The sequence below is a fragment of the Pongo abelii genome, chromosome 23 (genome assembly GCF_028885655.2).
Source record: "Pongo abelii isolate AG06213 chromosome 23, NHGRI_mPonAbe1-v2.0_pri, whole genome shotgun sequence".
Taxonomy (NCBI): domain Eukaryota; kingdom Metazoa; phylum Chordata; class Mammalia; order Primates; family Hominidae; genus Pongo; species Pongo abelii.
Genome location: NC_085929.1, coordinates 37,403,191 through 37,425,769, shown reverse-complemented (window position 1 = coordinate 37,425,769; position 22,579 = coordinate 37,403,191). Strand labels below are relative to the sequence as shown.

General features: G+C 42.1%; 2 protein-coding genes and 1 long non-coding RNA gene across 6 annotated transcripts in view; 1 reads left to right on the top strand and 2 right to left on the bottom strand.

Moving 5' to 3' along the window:
- Positions 1 to 5,539: 5,539 nt before the first annotated feature.
- On the bottom strand, positions 5,540 to 11,411 carry LOC100456948 (uncharacterized). 2 transcript variants are annotated; one of them, XR_002912828.3, is made up of 2 exons: positions 10,822 to 11,411; positions 5,540 to 9,218 (listed from the first exon to the last, which is right to left on the bottom strand). It is a non-coding gene; the product is annotated as an uncharacterized LOC100456948 (long non-coding RNA). The 2 variants fall into 2 exon arrangements; XR_002912827.3 differs by having other exon boundaries at positions 10,836 to 11,397.
- TUG1 (taurine up-regulated 1) lies at positions 11,406 to 15,070 on the bottom strand (the record flags this gene model as incomplete). Its single annotated transcript, XM_054543329.2, has 3 exons — positions 11,406 to 11,568; positions 12,253 to 12,377; positions 12,636 to 15,070. A coding segment is annotated over one exon (474 nt), but the record flags the coding sequence as incomplete, so codon positions are not given.
- MORC2 (MORC family CW-type zinc finger 2) overlaps positions 14,758 to 22,579 on the top strand; it is a 43,003-nt gene continuing 35,181 nt past the window's right edge. For 2 of the 3 annotated variants that reach the window (XM_024239665.3, XM_024239664.3), the window contains exon 1: positions 14,758 to 16,589. In XM_024239665.3, the coding sequence (XP_024095433.2) occupies positions 16,522 to 16,589 (68 nt within the window). In that variant the 5' untranslated portion in view covers positions 14,758 to 16,521. The other variant, XM_024239666.3, reaches the window with a different exon arrangement.

Genomic DNA, 22,579 nt, shown 5'->3' with positions numbered 1-22,579 from the left:
CCTGTCTCATAAACTGTGACGATTAAATAACACTTATAAAGTGCCTGAAACAATGCTTAGTATGAAACAAACACCAAATAAATGGCTAGCGATTATTACTTTAGTTATAAATTTGTAAGAACTCTCTGTACTAGTAACATTAGTCCTGAATCTGTCATTTATGTTGGAAATCTCTCTCCAATCTATCACATCTTTTACAGAATCAAGATTTGTTTCATGTAGTCTTATATGTCTGTAATTTCCTTTATGGCTTGTAGGTTTTCTGCTTTGTTTACGAAAATCTCCCATGTCATAAGATCACAAAAATAGTCTCCTAAATATTCTTCTAGTGTTTCATTTTAAGATTTAAATCTGTAGTCCTTTTGGTATTTATCTTTGTAAATGTTGTGAGGTAGGGATTTGGTTGCTCTCTAGGCACCTTACTGTAGCTCTCTATATCAGTTACAAATATTAGATTTTTAAAAATTTCATGGAAAGAAATATGGAAGAAAATAAATTACAGTATTCATAGCAATAGACTTTTGGGTTGTTCTGAATAATCATTTCAATTTTTTCTTTAATGAAACCTTGTGTCTCCCCTGCTTTAAAAAATGTGGAACCCAGCCAGACAGGGTGGCTCACACCTGTAATCCCAGCACTTTGGGAGGCCGAGGGGGATGGATCATGAGGTCAGGAGATTGAGACCATTCTGGTCAACATGGTGAAACCCCATCTCTACTAAAATACAAAAAATTAGCTGGGCGTGGTGGTGCGCACTTGTAGTCCCAGCTACTCGGGAGGCTGAGGCAGGAGAATTGCTTGAACCTGGGAGGCAGAGATTGCAGTGAGCCGAGGTAGTGCCACTGCACTCCTGCCTGGCAACAGAGCAAGACTTCAGTTCAAAAAAAAAAAAAAAGTGGAAACTTTTTTTCAAATGAAATAATACAGGAAATTCCAATATACAAAATTGAGTTGTTCCTGTTTGAAGTGGTGAAAGATGAAGCTTGAGGAATAAGATAATGAAGAGCTGAAGAGCCTTGTAAACCAGGAGAGTTTAGATTTTATTCTGAAATGATGGGGGAACTATTAAAAGGTTAAGTAGGCTGGGCATAGTGGCTCACTGTAATCCTAGTGCTTTGGGAGGCCAAAGTGGAGGATTGCTTGAAGCCAGGAGTTCAAGACCAGCCTGGGCAACATAGCGAGATAGTGTATCTACAAAATAAATAAATAAATAAATGGCCAGCCAGGCATGATGGTACGTGCCTGCAGTCCCAGCTACTCGTGAGGCTGAGGCAGGAGGGACGCTTGAGGCCAGGAGTTTGAGGCTGCAGTGAACTATGATTGACACTGCATTCCAGCCTGGGCAACAGGGATACCCTATCTCTTGGGGGGCTACTATAGCTGTTCTGTAGAGAAGACTGTAGTGGGGCAATAATAGAGGCAGTGAGACCACTAGAAATGCATTATAATACTCACAGCAACAGATATATGTTCCCTTGGACAAAGTGATAGAAGTGGAGATAGTTTTAAGGTATATATTTACATGCTAACACCAAGATAATTTAATGACTAACAGGGACTCTGGGAGAGAGGGAAGCTTCGAGAATAACTCTCATGTTCCGGTTTGAGAAACAGAGTAGAGGGTGGTGCCATTTACCAACAAAGGGAACACTGGAGGAAGAGCAGATTTTAAGGAAAAAATGAAGAGGTCAGCGTTTATTATGTTATTATGTTGGGTGAGAGTATCTTTGTGTTAATCAAGCAGTGGATATCCAGGTACAGGTGGGCATTCAGCTCTGGCACTCAAGACACATATCAAGGCCAAAGGTAGGAATCTGGACATTATCAATATACAGTTAGAAACCAAGGCCATGGGAATGGATGAGATTTTTCAGAGTCCACAGGGCAAGAAGACTTAAAGATTAAGTCAGGAATCTGGGCAGGTGAAGACCTCTCATATTCCTCTCAGAAATTCATATACTTCTTACACATTATCCTCTGGGCTCACATGGCATGGGAAACAGGTAGTTTCCCAAAGGAAAAGTGAAGTGCTATTCTCAGAGGGAAAAAAGATAACAGCAGGTAGGCAAACGTACACTATGTGGACATGCATTCTTCAACATGAACAATCTTAATACCTTCACTCAACATAATCCCCGCTAAAGGGAGATCTCCCTCTTAGAGGGAGATAACCTAAAATAATTTCTAGTTATAAGCCTAAGATTTCCGGGTGATGCTCATTCTTCTCTAGTTCTTAACCCCATCTTGATAATCTGCAACTTACAGATTTCTTGATATATTTAACCATCACCAACACACTCATACACATCAGTGAGGGGACACTGCCATTAGAATGGCTCAGCTCCAATGGAGGAGAAATCTGATTGGATTAACTTGCATCATGCTCAAACTTCAGCCAGGAAATGTTAGGGCAGATTACTGTAATGAATACAGAGGAGGGGGGAAATAAAATAAGGCAAACTAAAAGATATGGGGTAGAGGCTACAGATCTTACTTCTCCAACAGGTTATGGGGCTATAGCTGCTATTTCTCTCTTCCTCTTTGACTATACGTTTTTGTTTAATTCAGTCAGGGATTTTTGACTAATAGGGTAACCCAAACCTTCATTCCTGAGATATTTCAAGGATTGGGATTCTCTAAATCTTCTCAGATATCAGCATTCTATACATAGTCTCTTTTCTGATTAATACCTTAACTCTCACAAAAGAGACCTTAGTAATGCTACAAATTCAACCAGCATTGTAATTTTGCAATTTGAATAATTAATCTCCAAGTACTAGTTTGGATTTAAGCACCGAGATTCACTTATCCTGGCCACAAAAAGGCCCTGTATTTTATTCTATGCCCACAGGTCAGTTTCTGGGTTTGAGCTGATGCCCTTCACTTTAAGACAGCTACCGGGGCCAGGCGCAGTAGCTCACGCCTGTAATCCCAGCACTTTGGGAGGCCGAGGCAGGCGGATCACCAGCCTGGAGTTCGACACCAGCCTGGCGAACATCTCTACTAAAAATACAAAAATGAGTCAAGCATGATTGCGTGTGCCTGTAATCCCAGCTACTTGGGAGGCTGAGGCAGGAGAACCACTTGAACCCAGGAGGCAGAGGTTGCAGTGAGCTGAGATCGCACCATTGCACTCCAGCAATGGTGCTGCAGTGAGACTCGTCTCAGAAAGTATATATATAAATAAAATTAAAAAAAAATAAAATAGCTAATGCAATCAAAGTAACCATTCTAACTCAGTGGTCCTGGCCTGCTTTCTCCACTTTATTTTTATTTTTTTGAGACAGAATCTCACTCTGTCACCTAGGCTGGAGCGCAGTGGCACAATCTCAGCTCACTGCAAACTCTGCTTCCCAGGTTCAAGAGATTCTCCTGCCTCAGCCTCCCAAGTAGCTGGGATTACAGACACCCAACACCATGCCCAGCTAATTTTTTTTCTTTTTTTTTGAGATGGAGTCTTGCTCTGTTGTCCAGGCTAGAGTGCAACGGTGCAATCTTGGCTCACCACAACCTCTGCCTCCTGGGTTCAAGTGATTCTCCGGCCTCAGCCTCCCAAGTAGCTGGGATTACATGATTAACCATCATGCCTGGCTAATTTTTGTATTTTTGTAGAGACGGGGTTTAGCTATGTGGCCAGGATGGTCTTGAATTCCTTGACCTAAGGTGATCCGCCCACCTTGGTCTCCCAAAGTGCTGGGATTACAGGTGTGAGCCACTGTGCCCAGTCTATCCACTTTAAATTGCCCTATTGTCAACAATTACCTGGCTCTCCAAATTCTACTCTCAATAGGCATGATTCCAAATGACAAGAAATGATATCATTTCTGTTTTGTCATCCTTAACTCGTAGATTTATCCTCCCAGGGACACAGAACAAGAGCTGGTGCCATTATCTGTCTCAGTACAATAATCAGTTCCAGATCCTCCATATGTTCCTGTGGGTTAAAAGCCTACCATTTAACTATCTGGCCTCAATTTCTGTAATTAGTCAGTCATTTGGTCACAAGCAATAGAAACCCATTTTGGCTGACAAAAAGGAAACTTATTTTAAGGAGGCTATGCAATAGTTTACACAATCAAAGGAAAACTTGGACAACCAGGCTTGGAGAATAGGAGCCAGCATACTTTGGAGATCTCCTTTCATAAACTTTTACATGGTTTCTTTGGAACACTACGATAAGAATGACTCAACTCTGATCACTTTGTGGTCACCTTTCTTAGGAATCAAAGTCCTGGTGGGACAGAACGAGCTTGCATTGCTCAAACCTCAGCCAGGGGGCATGAGGCCAGAGTACTGTCATCTATATTTCCACGAACACCACACGGAATGGGAAGGAGCAGCTTTCTAAAGGATAAGTGGGGATCTATCATTAAAGGAAAGGGGAAGTGATTTTTGGCAAGCCAAAGCAATGGATGTCCACTATACCTATATTTACATGATGGGGAGAAGAACCTACAATAAAGGAGTAGTCAGCAAGTTGAAAAGAAAATTAAAAGTATTATAGCACTTAAGGGAAGAGTGTTTCAAGAAGCTGGTGGGAGTTATCTGTGCTGCTGAAAGTTCAGATAAGATGCATGTGTAATGGATTTAGCAACGAAAAGGTCACTATTGACTTTAATTGCAGTGACATCAGAATAATTCAAGGACTTTTTTTAAAAAGTGACTTTACCCCTGCTTTCTGCCTAATGTGGATACTGCAATAGTCTTAGTAGATTAACATCAGTCAAGAACTAGAATAATCTTTGATAAACCTTAAAACCGTAAAATTTTGATAATCCAAATGAACTCACTTGAAGGAGACACGCTTAAAAAATTAAGGAACAATTACTAAGCTCTGAGTTTCTCAAACAAGCAATGGTATAGCAATCTGTCAGCTTGAGTAATGAATGATTTATATTTAATATTTACTAACATAAAAGTAGGTATTTTAAATCATTTGATAAAACAGGCTCAGTGTTGAATAACTTGCCAAGGTCAAACAGTAAGCACTAAATTTAATTTAAAAAATTCTTTATTTAAAATAAAGTTTAAAAGTAATGTGGGTAGTGTAAAATATTAATACAGAAATGTATAAAGTTGGAAGTTTCATGTGATCTACACTGTTCAAAGAAAGCTGCGAATAGACTTTTCTATGCATTTATAAACATAAGCACACACATTTTAAAATGAGTTCACACTGTACACTTTTCTATTAATAACTTGTTTCACCTAATGTATCATGGCCATTTTTCCATACACAATGAATGTACTTTATTCATTTTAATAGATACAAGATTTTCCTATATGGCTGAACCATACCTTAACCTATCCTTTAATGACAGACATTTAGGTTTTCTATTACTTTCTACCATGTCATTTTTATGCTTCTGTGGGATCTTAAATATTCTCTCAGTTCCTGTTTCATTTTATCTTCCACTCTGGAAAGTAATTTCAGTGACCATGACCTCTAGCTTAATAAATACTTGGATCTGTCAAGTTTCAATGCTGGTAGATATATTAGTCTGGATTCAATTTCAAGTAATAGAAACCCAACTCAAAGTAACTTAAGCAAAAAAGGGTATTTATTGGTTCACATAACTGAAAAGTCCAGGGGATATTCTAGCTTCAGGCACGGTTGGATCCAGGGGCACAAACGCTGTCATCAGGATTCAAGTCTCTCCATATTTTGGCTCTGCTTTCCCCTGCACTGGCTTCATTCTCTACATGGTAGGCCCTGTTGGTTTGAGGTTTTCATCCTACAAAGCTAAAGCACCTCAGTAAAGAGAGCTTCTCCTCCACAGTTCAGATGGATTTGCTGATTGATGAGGTCTGAATTACATGTTCACCCACAAAGCTCAAGGTTGGGACAGACTGTCCAAACCACAGACTGAAAATAGTAAGAGGTGGTTTTAAGAAACATCAGGGAGTTGTTACAACAAGATGGAATGGATGCTGGGCAATTAAAAACTACTGATGTCCAGGATAAGAACAGATATGAAAAAGCTTAATTTCTGCTTAAGAAGTTGAATGGTAACAGCTGGCATTGTTTCTTCCTTGGTTATAAAAGTATTCTAAAAAAACACCATGAGAGATAAGTTTGTCCTGTCCTCAAGAGGTCTGTAATCCATTTGAATGGAATAATAATCATGTCCAATAGCATATTTGGATGAAACCACAGTTTCAATACAAGCAAACTCAGTGGTCATGAGTCTGAGAGCCCAACTGTCCTGCTGATCTGAAGCAAGACAACTAGCCTTCTACATCAAATAATTCTGTGAGGCAATTTGAGTCAGCTGTAAATTTTAAGTACAGTGGAAACTTTTCTTCTTTTGCCAGGTTGAACTGGTATAGTTCTGTGTGTACTGGTGAATTGGACTCATTTCTGCACTACTGAAGGAGAGAAATGGACGCAGCTTTCGGTCTGCTGTATTTCTTCCAGACCTGATAGATGAGGTTCCAGGTGCTGAAAATGAACAATTACATACAGGAATAGAGGCCTACTCTGCACTTAAAAATATCTTTAAAAAAGTTGCTGGTCAAGGAGTATGCAGCAATGGTCTTTCCTGTTGTGAACATTGAGTCCTAGTGGGTGAGGTGTGGGTTGTTTCTATTAAAAATCCTTGTTGTATTGGGCACAAGATAGACTGAAATTGGCTGTAGTCTTCTCAAGGTGAGTCTAATTGCAGCAACATGTGAAAAAGGCAGGCAAGAGCTGAGTCAGGAAAATAGACAAGCAGGGTACCTTCAGAAAGGCCAGCCATACCAATAGCCAGAATATGATCTGGAAGAACCGGCAGATCAATAAGGAAGCTCTGTAAATTAGTTTTTACTCTGGGTACTCAGGGGTTAATCCATAGGGCTTATTCTGGATACAGTTTTCTGATCTTACAGAGCCAGTCAGGTACATCAGCTTTCAGTTTCTTGCTCATCTGCCAAAGAACTTTCAGCTCAGGAGAAGGCCTTATCCTCAATCAGACTTGAGGTTCTGTTTAGGAGTCTATGCTACATCTGGGAGTGACAGGGTCAGCAGAGCCAGGTTTGTCAAAGTTGGCCCTACTTTCTTTGGTAATCAAGTCGTCATCTTTTTTAACTCAGCCGATCTCTGAGAACCATCTTACAAGCAAGTCAAGGCCTCAGATTGGTTGAATGGTGCTGTTCAAAGATTTAGATGAGATCTGAGGCATGGAGACATGGAGACAGTAGACAGACTCCTAGGTTTAAGTTTTAGGTTTTTTGCTTTTCAAATCACCAATTCTTATATACAATGTTTATTTTAGACTCGAGCAGATGATCATCTTCATCTTAAGTCATTCCTTTTGACTGAGTATGGCAGGATTACAGGGAATGGCAGTATAGACCAATGTCTTTTTCTGTAAAGTACAGGAAAAATCAGAGACGAAGAAAAGAGCTGACAATTTGAAGGTCGTAGAAAATTGGAGATAATTTCTTCTTAACAAATAATAGTTGTATATACAAGGAGGCTAGTCATCCAGATTTTATTTTTATTTGTTGAGGGTGAGCAGTCTACAGCAACCAGACCTAGGCCTTGTTTGACGAGATGTAGAGTGGAGTCATGTAATCACAATTGGCCTAGAGAGAAACAAGGATATAAACAAACTATTTCCAATGTTTAACCAGTGCATTCATTCGAGTAGCTCAGGATAGCTGGCCTTTAAATTGACTGGGAAGTAAAGAATGAGTTTTCTCATGACACACATCAAAGTCTCCTTGTTCAACATGATCTGGTCTGAGAGTTCATAAACTGAATCCTTCCTGCTGAAACAGATAAGTTGTCTTTATGTCTGTTACAATGCCTCCCTTAAATATATATCATGGCAAGGAATGAAGTCAGCTGCTCTGAGTCAGTGTAAAATGACAGTATTGAGACTGATGTGGTTCCACTAAAATATCCACAAGGACAAAAGCTCTTAAGTCTACCGATACAATCCTTAGCAGCAGTCTTCACAGATTTTGTTTTTCAAATCCGTCTGTTTCCAGCAAAAAGGTAGGCAATAAGCTATCGGAAATGCCCAGCAAGTAAGCTAATGGCCTGCTCAAAGGGCCAGCCTCCAACTCTCCCTACCACCTATATTTGGTGGTATCAGACCTCAAAAGATTCATCTTAAAAGAACATCTCTCGGCACAAGGGAGAGCAATTAAAAAAAAAATCTATTACTGGCTAGAAAAAACTTTTCCAAATGGTTTCATTTTAAATCACATGAGAAGGGGTGTTCAAAGATTGTCTCTTGAAGTTCAACTGTTAAAGTGAGCTGAATAGTCATAATAATTCTGGAGAATAGGCAGATATGCCAGTGATGAAGAAAAAAGAATTCAGCTTTTTTTAAAAAATGGTTATTAGCTCATTTACCCTGGAAACAGTAGTTAAACTGAATAAAAACCAAGGGGCAATATAACTGCTACTGGTTGAGTCATACAGTGATGTGTAGTTTGGAAAAGAAGATGAATGATAGATATTGAGCCCCTTTAGGAAATGTTGCCAGTATTTGAATTCGGCTTTCATAGTTATCTCTTGCTTACGAAGTAGAGTACCATGGCTGATAACAAGAGGTCAAATGTACAAGTTGCTCTAATATGGCCTTGATGAGGCACCAGCTTCAAAACCCACTTGCTGGTAATTCAGGTATTCATGGAGGGTCAAGACTTCAAAGTCATGTACTTCAAGTACCAGTAGAGCATCTGGTGTTGCTTAAGGGAGTCTGTCAGTGTAGGGTGCACAGAATTGTTCTCTGGCTATATCCCATTCTAGGAATCACTGGATATCCATCTGGAGTGGAGGGCTGTTAATCTAGGTTCACTTGACACCATCTTCAGCCCATGATCATTCCTGGGGTCAAAGACATGCCTGTCTTCTTGCACTTTTCTAAGTTCGCGCACAGTATTTCTAAGAATGTTCAGCATCTACTGAACACGAACTGTGCTGAGTGGAGGTACAGAAAAGATTGGAATGCCATTCAGGTCAAACATATTGCTGTCTGGGGCAGTGGTTTTCAAACTGTGTTTGGAAGAGTTCAAGGTGTTGTAAGGAAGTCCCCTTAGGTGTCACCACGGTGGTAAAGGAAGATAGTCGTAGCAGGCTTCAGGCCCCTACTCTTGCTTCACTACTTCATCCAGAGCAGCTTCACTTTTACTCTGGGCTTCTGCAGTTTTCACTCAAAGGGCTTCATGGCCACAAAGCCTTTGGAAAACCAATGATCTAAGAATAAGTCGGTCACAAAATGCTGAAATACAAAAAATAGGTCACAGAAAGCAGAAACTGTAAGCAAAGCCTGTGGTAAACCAAGGTGTTTTCCTATTCTTTCCCTAATATGGACCATAATACAGGTTGATGGAGTTAGAACTCATCTGCTATAAATTTTGATTGCCTGCAGTTGGGCTTGTAAGTGTCTATCAGAGAACAAGGCTAATGATTTTCAGTTGCTACAGCACTGGGGTTTTTGCCTAAGGTTGCAAAATGCATCCAATTCTTTGTAAGTATCACTCCAAGAAGTCCATGGCTGGATGACTTCTCAAGCATTATCTCAAGGAGATTATCTCAAGGAGATAAATCTCAAGAAAATATCTCCTCATCCCTTTTCTCCCCTTCCCAACCTCCTTAACCCACCTGAGATGCAATGCCCTTGAACTAAACTTATGGTACAATTCTAGGGATACAGTTGCTAAATGTCATGGAATTTATCCAATTTGGGGTGATTTAACTTTCTTCCATTCCTTTCCTATGTCTCCCCATACATCTTCTAGAGATTCCCTTGACAGAAAATAAAGGTAATGGTCAAGATGCAAGACTCTCAGATGACAGAGACATACTAATTCAACCATTAATAAGAAGGTATGAGAAAGGGGGATTTTGAAGATGCTGTTTATTCTGGGGTGTCCAGGGCAATCTGTTGGCAATCAGGAAGCACTGGTTATAGTGCTCTAAAGCAGTTTCTGCATTCCATTAGATGTAATGATGCAAAAAATATCCTTCTGTGTTTGATTAAACTTAGGACACAATGGGTTAAACAGCAAAATGGAACTCTTTGCTACAAGTCTTTTTTTTCTTTTTAAATTAGACTTCTGAATTTAAGCACAGAAGCAGTAGTAATTTGCTACAAGTCTCCTGAGATCCTTTAATACACTATACCTCAATGTAGACTGGGGGAAGGGCCATGTCTTATATACTTTACTATCTTACTAGGTAACAGCTTTCTCCATGTCATATTTTTACACACACACACACACACACACACACACACAAACAATACTGCCTTAAAAAAAACCAGGTGGCTCATTTTGTGTAAATACTAGTTTGTAAAGATAGGACCATAGATAAACTCTTAGGGCCCAGGAGTATCAGTAAGTCTTAAAAAATCTAAAAGTAGCTTTGTGTTTCATGTTGGGTAGCTTTGCTGTTACAACATGTCCCGTTTTTGACTTGACAATCTACCACCACGGAGATATTATGCCCTTAAACCGTGGGATACTGCCATGGGATTCTGGATTAAATGTAGCTATCACATGATCACACTTAAGACATCCTATGTGACTAGGGGCAACAGATCAGGAAGCCGGAAAATTTCCTGAGGTTCCCAATACCCAGCCATTTTAACACTGTGGGTAAAATGGAGGCTAATTCCAAGGAGAGTATTGGACTGGGAGTCAGAAAGCCTGGCCTCTACCACTTTCACAGCTGTGTCACCTTGGATAATTGCTTAACTTTTAAAATTTACATTCCCTCATTTCCAAAAAGGGATTATAATTCACTGTTATTTTGATAATTGAGATAAATGTATGTACAAGTGCTTTGAAACTGTAAAGTGCATTATAAACAGAGGGATTTACCATAGAGGTTCTACCTTGATGTATCAAGAGAAGCCTTTTCTGGAATCTGATGCAGCCTTGTGAGATGCTGTTAGGTAAGGGGACTCCTTGGTAGAATTTCTTACATTTGTGTAAAAAGTTCTGGTTCCTGAGTAATTCCAAAGAAGATGCTATGAGGAGTTCACTGTGCCTCTGATTTGATTCCAATGGGTCAGAATATGTTTTCTCATTCAGTAGGCTACTACAGGATTTGAAGTAGAAAAAACAGGGTCCAGTGACCTTCACGGGATCCTAGATGTTCACGAATTTCAACCATTTGAGATTGTGGGGTGTGGTCCAATGCTGCTCTCAAAAAGATGTTGCCTTTCTTCAGAGAGCATTAATAACTAAAAAATCCCCTGGTCCAAATTTATTGTGTGTCTCTGAAGGCTTTAACTGAAGAAATGAAATGCACACTCATGGAACAAACTAGGCCTTTGTTGTGATAAAACAGCTTTAGCTATTTGGCTTGAGGACTCTGACTTCACTATAAAGGGCTGTGCTGAATCTGGGTAGAACAGGACAGGAGTGGAGGTAAAGGCCACATCATGATGGCTGAATGCCTCCTGGGTCACAGTGGTCCACTGGAATGGGTGTCTTCTTCAGTAGTAAGGTGGTAGGAATCATCTCGGGCAAAAATCCAGGTACCAGGTCTGTAGGCTGATGGAATAGCACAGGGAAGGTAGTCAGAAGGTCCAGGTGAACACTCAGCAATCAGGAGGCACAGGACTAGAAGGGGCAGGGACAAAACAGGTAAAATAACAAATGCATGCAATTACAAACACAGGACTCTAAGTGGGTCTGCTGTCAGCACATCAGCAGCCTGATGGCTGTTAATTCTTGATGAGCCTGGCTTAGGCAAAGACAAATGATAAATGAAAACAAACAACAGCAATCCAAAAAAGAAAACACAAAAGTCTGATTAACACTCTCGACTTGTGGGAACTGTCTCAGCGAAGCAGCAAACAGAAACTAAGCCTTATACTTTAGGAGAGTAATTTGATCGGATTCAGGGTACTGGGCATTTTTTGGTGGGGAGAGGAAGTGGCTCCACAAGTGGCATAAAAAGAACTGAGATTTTAAGTTTCTATACCAACAATAAAACAAAGGAGACATTGCCCGTCTTCCTCTTCCAATGCCTTCCTCAAATTGTCTTATGACCTTCTCCTTTTAAAAAGCTGTCCTTTCATCTTAACAAGATTCCATCTTAAGTAGAAGCAAATAAGGTCTTGGTCCCTCTGTATGTAATACCCCATTCAACATACTGGTTTCTCCTTATGTCTGAGGGCTCCCTAGATCAAAATTTAGAATTAAAATACATTAAAACATAAAGAAACATGACCCATATCTAGCGACTTTTCTCCTCATTAAGAGTAATTTTAGTTATCACATAGCAATTAAGAAAACACTTACTGAGTGGTTATTCTGATAGCCTGCTCTCTAAACTCCTCCTTCCTAATAAATGCATCTTGACATGTTGTGGTTTATGTGGGCAAAGATGCACTAAACAAGGACCCTGCTTTCAAGAAGTCTGCTATCTGCAAAGACAGTAAATGCAGGCAAGTAACTATTTTACAGGATTTTGTATAGAGGATACATAACGAAATGTCATAAAACTTTAAAGCTCTAGTCTGGCTAGTTAGGAGACTCATGGAAAAGAGGGCGAGTTGGATACTGAGAAAATGGCAGTTTTGACAAATGAAAAGCCAGAGAGGAGCAGTTCCAAAGTAGAAAAAGAGTATGAACAAAAGTGCAGAGATGGTAAAGAATAACGCATTTTGGAAAATGGCAAGTACCATGATTCACTTTGGATGGAGCGTCCTCAGTTTGCACTGAGGGTCTGGACAGAAACTCAGGTCTTCTAATTCCCAGTAACAATGCTGGTGGTAGTGCTTGCTCAGTCGTTGTCTCTTTTCTCACAGCAAGGTCAACAGTCCCAAAATTCAAAAATAAAAAAAAAATCTACCTCCAGTGTTCTTGCCGCATCCTGACAAGCTCTTTCGGGTTCCAGGTCCAGTTCTTGAAAATCTGGAAATCTGGAGTCCATGGCTGTGGCTACACTGAAAGTTATCTGCTCCAACTATTGCAGAACACTGTAGTGAAATCTTTTCAACCTCCAATCCTGGACATCTCATGTTTTGCCACAGAATTTCAAGCTTTGAGTTCCAGTTGTTTTTTTTCCCTCCTTTCTGCTGAGGAAAGCATCTTATCACCACAGTCTTAAGAGTCTTTTGAGGTACATCCAGATTTAATTACAAAAGAGCAAAAAGACCAACACTTTTTTTCTCCAAAACAGTCATTTCTCTGGAAGTGAGATTATCTGTCTCTGCCCTTTAGGAAAAGGGAATAGTCAATTGATTTTTTCAGACATTTGAATGAAATAGCATAACTGGCTAACATCGAATCAGACAAAATACACTTAAATGTGTTTGTGTTCACTTGCTTAGGGCTGTACCACTTGGTGAGCACCACTCCACAAAACGAATATGTTTGAAATCCAATTGTTCAAACATTTTTATAGTGTTTGTTGGATAATGGCCTGAAATTTGATAAAAGCAGCTGACAACTAACAAAGAAGCAAAAACTGGCATCTTGGACATCCTAGTATTACACTTGCAAGCAATTAGAACACGAGGAGGGCCAAGGAAAAAGTTAAGCTTTGAATCACTTCCAAATCTACTGATTTTGAGGTTCCGCAGTAGTTCTAACAAAACTTTTCAGACAATGTTAACTTTCGATTAAGAAAGAAAAAAACCCCAAACATCTTCAGGAATTCCATGCCAGGTTCAGTCTCTTCCAGGGAGCCCGCCTGCTAAAAGTCCACGTGCACCATTAATTAGCTGGGCTTGGCGGCACCATGTAAAAAGAAGCCTATTCACCACCAACCACACAGACTAGACATGTAAAGTAGGATCAAGTAATGCATGACAACCATGGTCGTGGAATATGGTCAATGAGAGTCAGAAAGGTACAGGCACCGGTACAAGCAGCAGAGTTGCCGGGCCAAAGGATAAAATAGGCTTATTTAAATAGGATGCTACAGAACACATCCACTCCTAATTGTAGCTGCTTTACACTGGGTGCCATTGTACCATATGCATCAGCCACCCTTCAGGCACCCCATGGTGAAAGAAAAGGATTCAGAATAGAAGCCAAGCAGGGGACCGTTGTTAACCCCGAATATCCATTATGCATAGAAACAGCTCACATATCCCAGGGACTCAAACAGGGCTTCAAATTGGTTGTGAAGGGTCCCAAATGACATCTAGGCCTCAGTTTCCTCTCTGTAGCATGAAGAAATTGTGATTCTTAACTCTTCTGGGTCACAGCCCCCTTGGAAAACTTGCTAGCGATGGATCATCATTCCCCTAAAACGCACATTCCCACAAATTTCCATCATTCCCCCAAACCGCACATTCCCACAATTTCAGGAAGTCTGGGGATCCCCAACTCCAATCCAAGGTTCCCAGGTTCAAAACCCAAGGATTGGGGAACTGCTAAGTTTCCTTACAACTCAAAAAAAATTACAAACAATAACCATCCTTTACGTACACCCACGCTTTACAGTTTACAAAGCAATTTCAACCCCACACACATTGATAGGCAGAGGAGGAAACTGAGGCGCAGACAAATTACAGAGTGACTCGCCTAAGGTCACTCCGCCAGCTGGTGGCTAGGCCCGGAAGCAAACCCAGCTCTTCCGACTCCGGAGCTCGTCTCCCCACCCCGGGGCTGCCGCCAGAGCTCCCGCCCCTCACTAAGGCGGCATAAGGAGGAAAAGGCAAAGTAGAAATCCCACAACCAACCATCCTCCGGCCCCCTCCTGCCCCCCCAACTGGGTCCTTGCAGGCCCCGAAGGGTGGCGCCAGGCCTCCAGGCCGGCCCCGGCCACCCCCGCCTCCCCGGCCGCTCCAAATCCCGCGGCCGCTGCCGCCGCCGCCTCCCCCGGAGCGGGGCGGAGCAGCTGCCCGCCGCCGCCGACCACCCGGACGACTCCTCGTCGAATCGCAAACGCATAGGCCGCCGCCCGAGTTCTGCGTACGAGAAGAAAGACGCGGCGCGAGCGCCAACGGCCACCGGGCGCGCGCCGCGGCGGCCGGGCCTGCGCCCCAAGAGCTGGATGCCAGAGCAGGAGAAAGAGCCGCCAACCGATCGCTCGATCGACCGCACGCCCGTTCCTTCGCCCTACCAGACCCGGGAGGGGGGGAGGGCGCGCCAGGGCTTCTTCGAGTTAGGGGCCTGACTCCCCGGCGACGAGACAAGATGGCTCCTCCGGTCCGCACCGCAGCTACCGTCCCGGCTGCGTCGCTCGGCCCGCCCCCGGTACTGTTTCTTTAAATGGCGGAGAGGGTCAGGAAAGCAGGAAGAGAGGCGCACGCTGTCACGTGACAGGGGCGGGACCGGCCAACCAAGATCCGGTCACATGGGGACACGCAGCCCGCCAATCAGGAGGGTGTACATCAGGGCGGGGGCGGGAGGAGCTGCAGCTTTGTGATTGGCTGAATGCTCCGCGGAGGCCTCGGGGGCTTGGGGCGTCGGGGAGTGTGCGAGGTGGCCGGGGCTGTGTGCACTACCAGAGACAAAGCTGTGGCTGCGGTGGCTGTGGTGTCTGTGACGGCGGCGGCAGAGCAGCTCTAAACGCCGAATTTCGTGTTGCTGAGTCCTGTCACCATCTCAACTAGCGCGGCGCGCGAGCGGCGGCGGAGGCAGCGGCGGCGGCGGCGGAGGCGGCAGCAGCACATGGTTCCAAGAGCGCGCTGCGGCTGTTGGGTTCCAATTGCGCGGGGAGGGACAAAGGCAGTTGTGAGATCCGGGTAGTGCCGGGTCAGGTGGTGCGCTCGCCACTGCCCTCGATCCGGTCCTTGAAAGCCGGGAGTAGCTCCTTTTCGTGAGGAGGCCGCCACGGGACCGAGGCCCGGGAAGGGCCTGAGGAGCTGAGGCTGTTGTCTGAGGGACGTGGGGGCGGGGCGCGGCCTGCCCGAGGTGCTGTGGGCGGGTCATTTGTGAGGTGTTTATGTGGGCCAAGTGTGAGGTAATCTGACCACCACCCTGAACTGGGTTTGGTCCGGCTTTGAAAAAAGAAATCGTGAGTGCCTAGAAGCTTTTTCAGTTGGGAGGTGGTGAAGCTGCAACTTGCGCCATATAACACTCCGTCGACATCTTGGTCTCCGTTCTTGGGCCTGTTTAAGAATCCTGGCATCACGTGTGGCGAAGACATGGCTGATCAGTTTTCTGACAGAAGTGGGTAAATTTCCGGATTGGTAAATTTCCCTACAGGAAATTCCGGGGAACCAAAAAAGGCTGGAAGAACATGAAGATGGAGCAGTCATAAACCACCCCACCCAAGGACCATCTCCTTCAGGACCATCCACACGAGACTCAGATTGTCTGAATTGAGCTGTCGCAACTTTATGCTAAAAGCTCCTTAAAGCTACAGATTTATGACATAGTTCCTTCCAAAATATTACATTGTAATCATTGAGAAGATTAAAAAAAACCTTGAAGAAATTGTAGTTTTAAATATCTCTGCATATATTTTGGATAGTTACTAGGTTACTTTAACTGTCATTAAGGAGCACAGACTTACTGAAGCATTACTGGACGGAATCCTGGGAAATCAATATCGTTATAAGGTTATATTTCCCAGTTAGCGGGTGAAGGGCTGGAGACCTTATTGCAGTCATGGCTTTCACAAATTACAGCAGTCTGAATCGAGCTCAGCTAACCTTTGAATATCTGCACACAAATTCGTAAGTATCTTCTAGGTGCCACTGAGGTAACCAGTAACTCATTCCTTGATATTATATGGAAATCGTTTCCTCAGAAAGTTTTGCTTTTTCACTTTTTGAGATCTATCCCACTGGAGTGAAATGTATCACTGGATATCTTGAGCTCTGTATTGAAGGACTGAGATCAGTGAAATACTTGTTGCTAATCCAGAAGAATCTGATTTTTGTTTATTGGATCAAAATTTTCTAAATGCAAACTTTAGTTATTTGAAGTCAATATGTTGAGTTGTTTCATTCAAGTGTTTATAGGACTCCAACAAATACTGCTCTATTGGATCGCCAAATGTTGGACTATTTTAGTATCAACCATTTCCCCTCTGTAGTGACAACGTCCTAAACAGTTAGGTTTATAACAAGTGTTTACTTTCTAACAAGAAAACAGAAGACATTTAAATGACAGCTTTCAAGAAGAAAATTTTTATTTTTTCAGAAGTTGGCTTTATCTTCCTGGCAAATTGCTCCTTACACCCAATATTATTTGTATATGCTAAGCAGGAAACGGCAACTTGTTTATATCTCGATTTAGATAGTCTTTCCCCAAAATTTCCACAGAAACATACAGTGTTCATGGTTCTTGAGTTCATGAAGGAGTAATCTCATCACTCCAACGTGGTCTGGAATGATTCAGGTTTAATCCATATGCCCACTCTCTTGGAGATTGTCCAGTAGAGTCAAAACTTTAGTGTTTTAATACATTCACCTGTTACTTTTGAGATGAAGGTAAGTGTTCTAACATTCTAGTACCTGGAGAGGAGATGAGCAGCTACATGAATGGTCCAGTCTCTGAAGAACTCACTTCAGAGTTGAGAGTATAGACTTCCATTATGTAGTAATAGTACAATGGTTTTTTAGCTTTTTATGGAGAAGACAACATGTTTGTGATATCATAATGTCTGTAATATTTCTGCTATTTTTCCTTTAAAGGGAATAAAATTTTGCCAAGTAGTGAAGCAAATTGTCAAATGGTGAGAGCCTGGTTTTATTTTGTTTAGGAAATTTGTTATTTTTTTGAGAGACGGAGTCCTGCTCTGTTGCCCAGGCTAGAATGCAGTGGTGCAATCTTGGCTCACCTCAACCTTCACCTCCCAGGTTCAAACGATTCTCCTGCCTCAGCTTCCCAAGTAGCTGGGACTACAGGCATGCACCACCACGCCCAGCTAATTTTTGTATTTTTTTAGAGAGATGAGGTTCCACTATATGTTGGCCAGGCTGGTCCCGAACTCCTGACCTCAGGTGATCCACCCGCCTTGGCCTCCCAAAGTGCTGGGATTACAGGCGTGAGCCATCATGGCAGGCCTGTAGCAGTCATCTAGGCTGAATTCTCACACTTAAGTATGATGACCCTGAAACACACTTGGGTGAGGTTGCTGATTAGTGGTTATTCAGCTAGTTGATAGCATAGCCTTGGGAAAACCTTTAGTGTCCTTTTTAATATTTGAACTGCCATATTAAGAACAAGCAGTTGAAGGCCACTTAAATTTTCATGGATGACTGTGTTTGATAAATGGTTATCTCAGCTCTGAATTTTGGAATGATGGCAAGTCTGGAATTACAGATTTTGTGATAATCTTGGAAGACCATGAACTGGACTTCAGAATTTCAGTTCTTGTTCCAGCTTCACCAAAGACTTCATGGGATAATGATAGTAACAACAGTTAATTGCTTCATGTCAGTCACTATTTTAAACATTGTCCAAAGCAATCTTTACAGGAAGCCTTTGGGATAAGGATTATTCCTATTTTGCATTTGAGGAAACTGAGGTTCAAAGAGATTAAATTACATGGTAATGGCTATATAGCCGCCAAGTGGCAGACTTAAACGGTGCCAAGATTTAAGAAAGTGGGATTTATCTGGCCACAGTAGTTGGTGCTTTTAACCATTAGGCAGTGCCTACTGTAGTCAGTTTTACCTTCAAGAGCCTATTTTCTTGTCTATAAAGCAAAGGGTTTACTTCACAGTTTAAAAGTCTTCAATTTTAGTTTATCTCAATGAATCTCTAAGGACTCTGGGATATTTCTCCCTTCTTTTTCCCCCTTTGCTATTTTGTAGCTTATTGATAGATATTTGGCAGTGCCAAGGAAAGGAAAGAAACCAGTTAAGTCATTTGTTGGGGAATTTTCTGGGACTTTGACTTACCCATGTTGAACTGGAACCACCTGCTTGCATGAACATTTGAGGGTTGGAGTATCATTTTGGAAGCTCTGGAATTTCTTACCTGGATCACAAATTCGACCTTAGAAGTTGTTCTACTTTTTGATGTATTAGTCCTACCAGAAGAAAGTATAAACCCTAAACCAACAAGATAAGTTTTTTATTTCTAATTTCAGGAGATTTTTAAAGCATTGTGGTGACCTGATTGGAAGTTCATTTATAGAGAAAATAAATTTTAAAATTCTCACATGATGTTACTTGTAGCTCATAAAGATGGAAGATGAACCACCTCTGTGTAAAGTGGTTCAATAAGTCATCTTCAGAGAAGGGAAGATTTGTCTCTGTCTTCTCCTTTGTTCTGTTAAAATCTTAGGAACACGAGACCATTTCATGGTGTCTGACATCTACAGTATTGTGAATTAGGAAATAAATGGTCCTTTGCTTACTTCTCATTAAATGTAGACTTAGAAGCAGTGACCAGATGAGAAGTGTGGAAATCAGTGTGGTGCAGTGAAAAGACCATGTGCTTGCAAACCAGCCAAACCTGGGCTTGAGTGTTTCCTGGCTGTGTCCTTGGACAGGTCAACTTCTTGAATCTCAGTTTCTTCATCTATAAAATGGGGCTAATCTGACAGTTTTTATGAGGGTTATGTAAAATGATGTTTATAAAGTTCTTAGCTCATACGGTGATACACAGTAAACATTGTGTGAATGGTGAGTGTTATTCTATAATAGTTGATATAAACCAGAAGTTGGTCAGTGTGGTGGCAACTTGTTTGGTGCTAGTCATTAGGCACATCAGTTCTTAGTAAATTCTGGAGCATCTGTTGGAGACAGTGAACATCTGTCTTTTTGTATCAGGTCTTTGATAACTTGATGGTTATTCTCTTGGTTACATCAGCTTTTTAAGGCTTACAGCAGGCCTGGGAAATAAATTCTCATGATAACCTGAAAGTCTTCAGCTAATTTAACATCAGATGTTGCTAGTATGAGATGATAAATGTTAGGGTTTTTAAGTAAAGGGAGTTTTATGCTGTTACTTCTCTTTGGTAGTGGGTTTTGTGACTGCTACTTCAGATGTAGTGGTGGTAGTGATGTTCCTTTGGCATAAAATGTGTATATTAAGTCACTTTGTTTGCAGTACTGCTAAGTGGTCTGATAGAGCAGGATGCTTAAATATAAGATGTCTGCTATTTATTTTTGTTGGCACATTTAGTCACTTAACATCTTGGGCATATATTTCTGGTTTTTTTTTTTTTTTTTTTTGGGTGGAGTCGCTCTGTCACCCAGGCTGGAGTGCAGTGGCACCATCTCGGCTCACTGCAACTTCCGCCTCCCAGGTTCAAGTGATTGTCCTCCCTCAGCCTTCCAAGTAGCTGGGACTGACTACAGGCGTGTGCCACCACACCTGGCTAATTTTTTGTATTTTTAGTAGAGACGGGGTTTCACCGTATTAGCCAGGATAGACTCGATCTCTTGACCTCATCATCCGCCTGCCTCGGCCTCCCAAAGTGCTGGGATTACAGATGTGAGCCACTGCACCCAGCCTTATTTCTGAGTTTTATGGGTATGTGAAGTGAATGTAGAGGAGCCTGTCAACTCAGAGACTTAGATTACTTACTACTTTAAGCCTGTTGAGTAGGCTTATATCTTAAATATATTAAAGCCGTTTAAATGTAAAATGGTTGCTCTAGAATTTCTCAGCTTAATTTTCTAGCAATTAAGGCAATTATCTATTGTCAGCACGTCTAGGAACTCAGCAGAAGGTATTACTGTGTGATGGGCCTATGGATGATCTATTGGTTTACATTCAGGATGAATGTAAATAGGGAGACCATTTTCGTTACATAACAAGCTAATTTATACGTGAGTTTGTCCCTGGAAATGCTAAGCTGCAAACTATTTATACTGTGACACAAGTGATATAAAAGCCGTGATCAGCCAGGCGCGGTTGGCTCATGCCTGTAATCCCAGCGCTTTGGAAGGCCAAGGCGGGCGGATCACTTGAGGCCAGGAGTTCCAGACCAGCCTGGCCAACATGGTGAAACCCCATTGCTATTAAAAATACAAAAAATTAGCTGGGCATGGTAACTTGTGCCTGTAATCCCAGCTACTCGGGAGTCTGAGGCAGGAGAATCGCTTGAACTGGGAGGCAGAAGTTGTGATGAGTTGAGATCATGCCGCTGCACTCCAGCCAGGGCAACAGAGCAAGACTCCGTCTCTCAAAAAAAAAAAAAAAAAAAAAAAAAAGCCATAATTAGTTGAAAGTGAACGAATTTTCAAAAAATCTTTGTCTTTTTCCAGTTGACCTTTCTTGGATCACACGCAAAGGATGTTTAGGTCTGTGAAGAAAAGAATTTCTAGGCCGGGTGCTGTGGCTCACACTTATAATCCCAGCACTTTGGGAGGCCGAGGCGGGTGGATCACGAGGTCAGGAGATCGAGACCATCCTGGCTAACATGGTGAAACCCCGTCTCTACTAAAAATACAAAAAAATTAGCTGGGTGTGGCGGCGGGCGCCTGTAGTCCCAGCTACTCGAGAGGCTGAGACAGGAGAATGGCCTGAACCCGGGAGGCGGAGCTTTCAGTGAGCCGATCACGCCACTGCACTCCAGCCTGGGTGACAGAGCGAGACTCTGTCTCAAAAAAAAAAAAATTTCTTTTGATGTTTATTCTATTCCAAATGCTAGCTAGCAATGAGTGTACTCTTGGAATATTATTTGGGAAAAAAGAATTTGTGCAGTTGGTATAATTTTGATTCTTATGATTTTAAGAAATATTTAGAACTCTTGATTTTAGCATCTGGAAGATCTATGTTTAATCAGTTGGAGGTCTGGAAGAGATTCTGAGTATTATCTCTGACTTTACCAACAGTGGTCACAAAAGGCCTCTTTTATGATATGTACTGCCATCACAAAAGTACCCTTTGGCTGCATTGTAAAGGCTACTGTTAGCTTATCTGGAATATGTATGTATGCATGGAACAGCAATGAGACTGTGTGGAACAACAAAGACCATTTAGATTTTTTTTTTTTTGAGACACATCTGGCTCTTTCACCCAGGTTGGTGTGCCGTGGCGCAGTCTTGGCTCACTGCAACCCTCGCTTCTTAGGCTCAGGCCATCCTCCCACCTCAGCCTTTCAAGTAGCTGGAACTACAGGTGTACACCACCACACCTGGCTAATTTATTTATTATAAATAATAATTTATTTTTATTTCTCTACTTTTTGTAGAGATGGGCGTTTTGCCGTGTTGCCCAGGCTGGTTTCAAATTCATGGGCTCAGGGCATCTGCTGGCCTGGGCTTCCAAAAGTGCCAGGATTACAGGTGTGAGTCACTGCACCCTGCCCATTTAGAATTTTTTGAAAGTTCTAAATATGCAAGGCACATTTCTGTCTTTCTTTCTTTCTTTTTTTTTTTTTTTTGAGGCAGAGTTTTGCTCTTGTCCAGGCTGGAGTACAGTGGCACGATCTCACAATGTCGGCTCACTGCATGCAACTTCCGCCTCCCAGGTTCAAGTGATTCTCCTGCCTCAGCCTCCCAAGTAGCTAGGATTACAGGCATCTGCCACCATGCCTGACTAATTTTTTTGTATTTTTAGTAGAGACAGGGTTTCAACATGTTGGCCAGGCTGGTCTCAAACTCCTGAGCTCAAGCGATCCACCCACCTCGGCCTCCCAAAGTGCTGGGATCATAGGCGTGAGCCACCACACAAGGCACATTTCTAAGCACTGTGTGGCAGGTGCTTTGTGCTTGCCCTTTTGAGATCTGCTTATTGCATTCTAAATTTCTCATTCTTG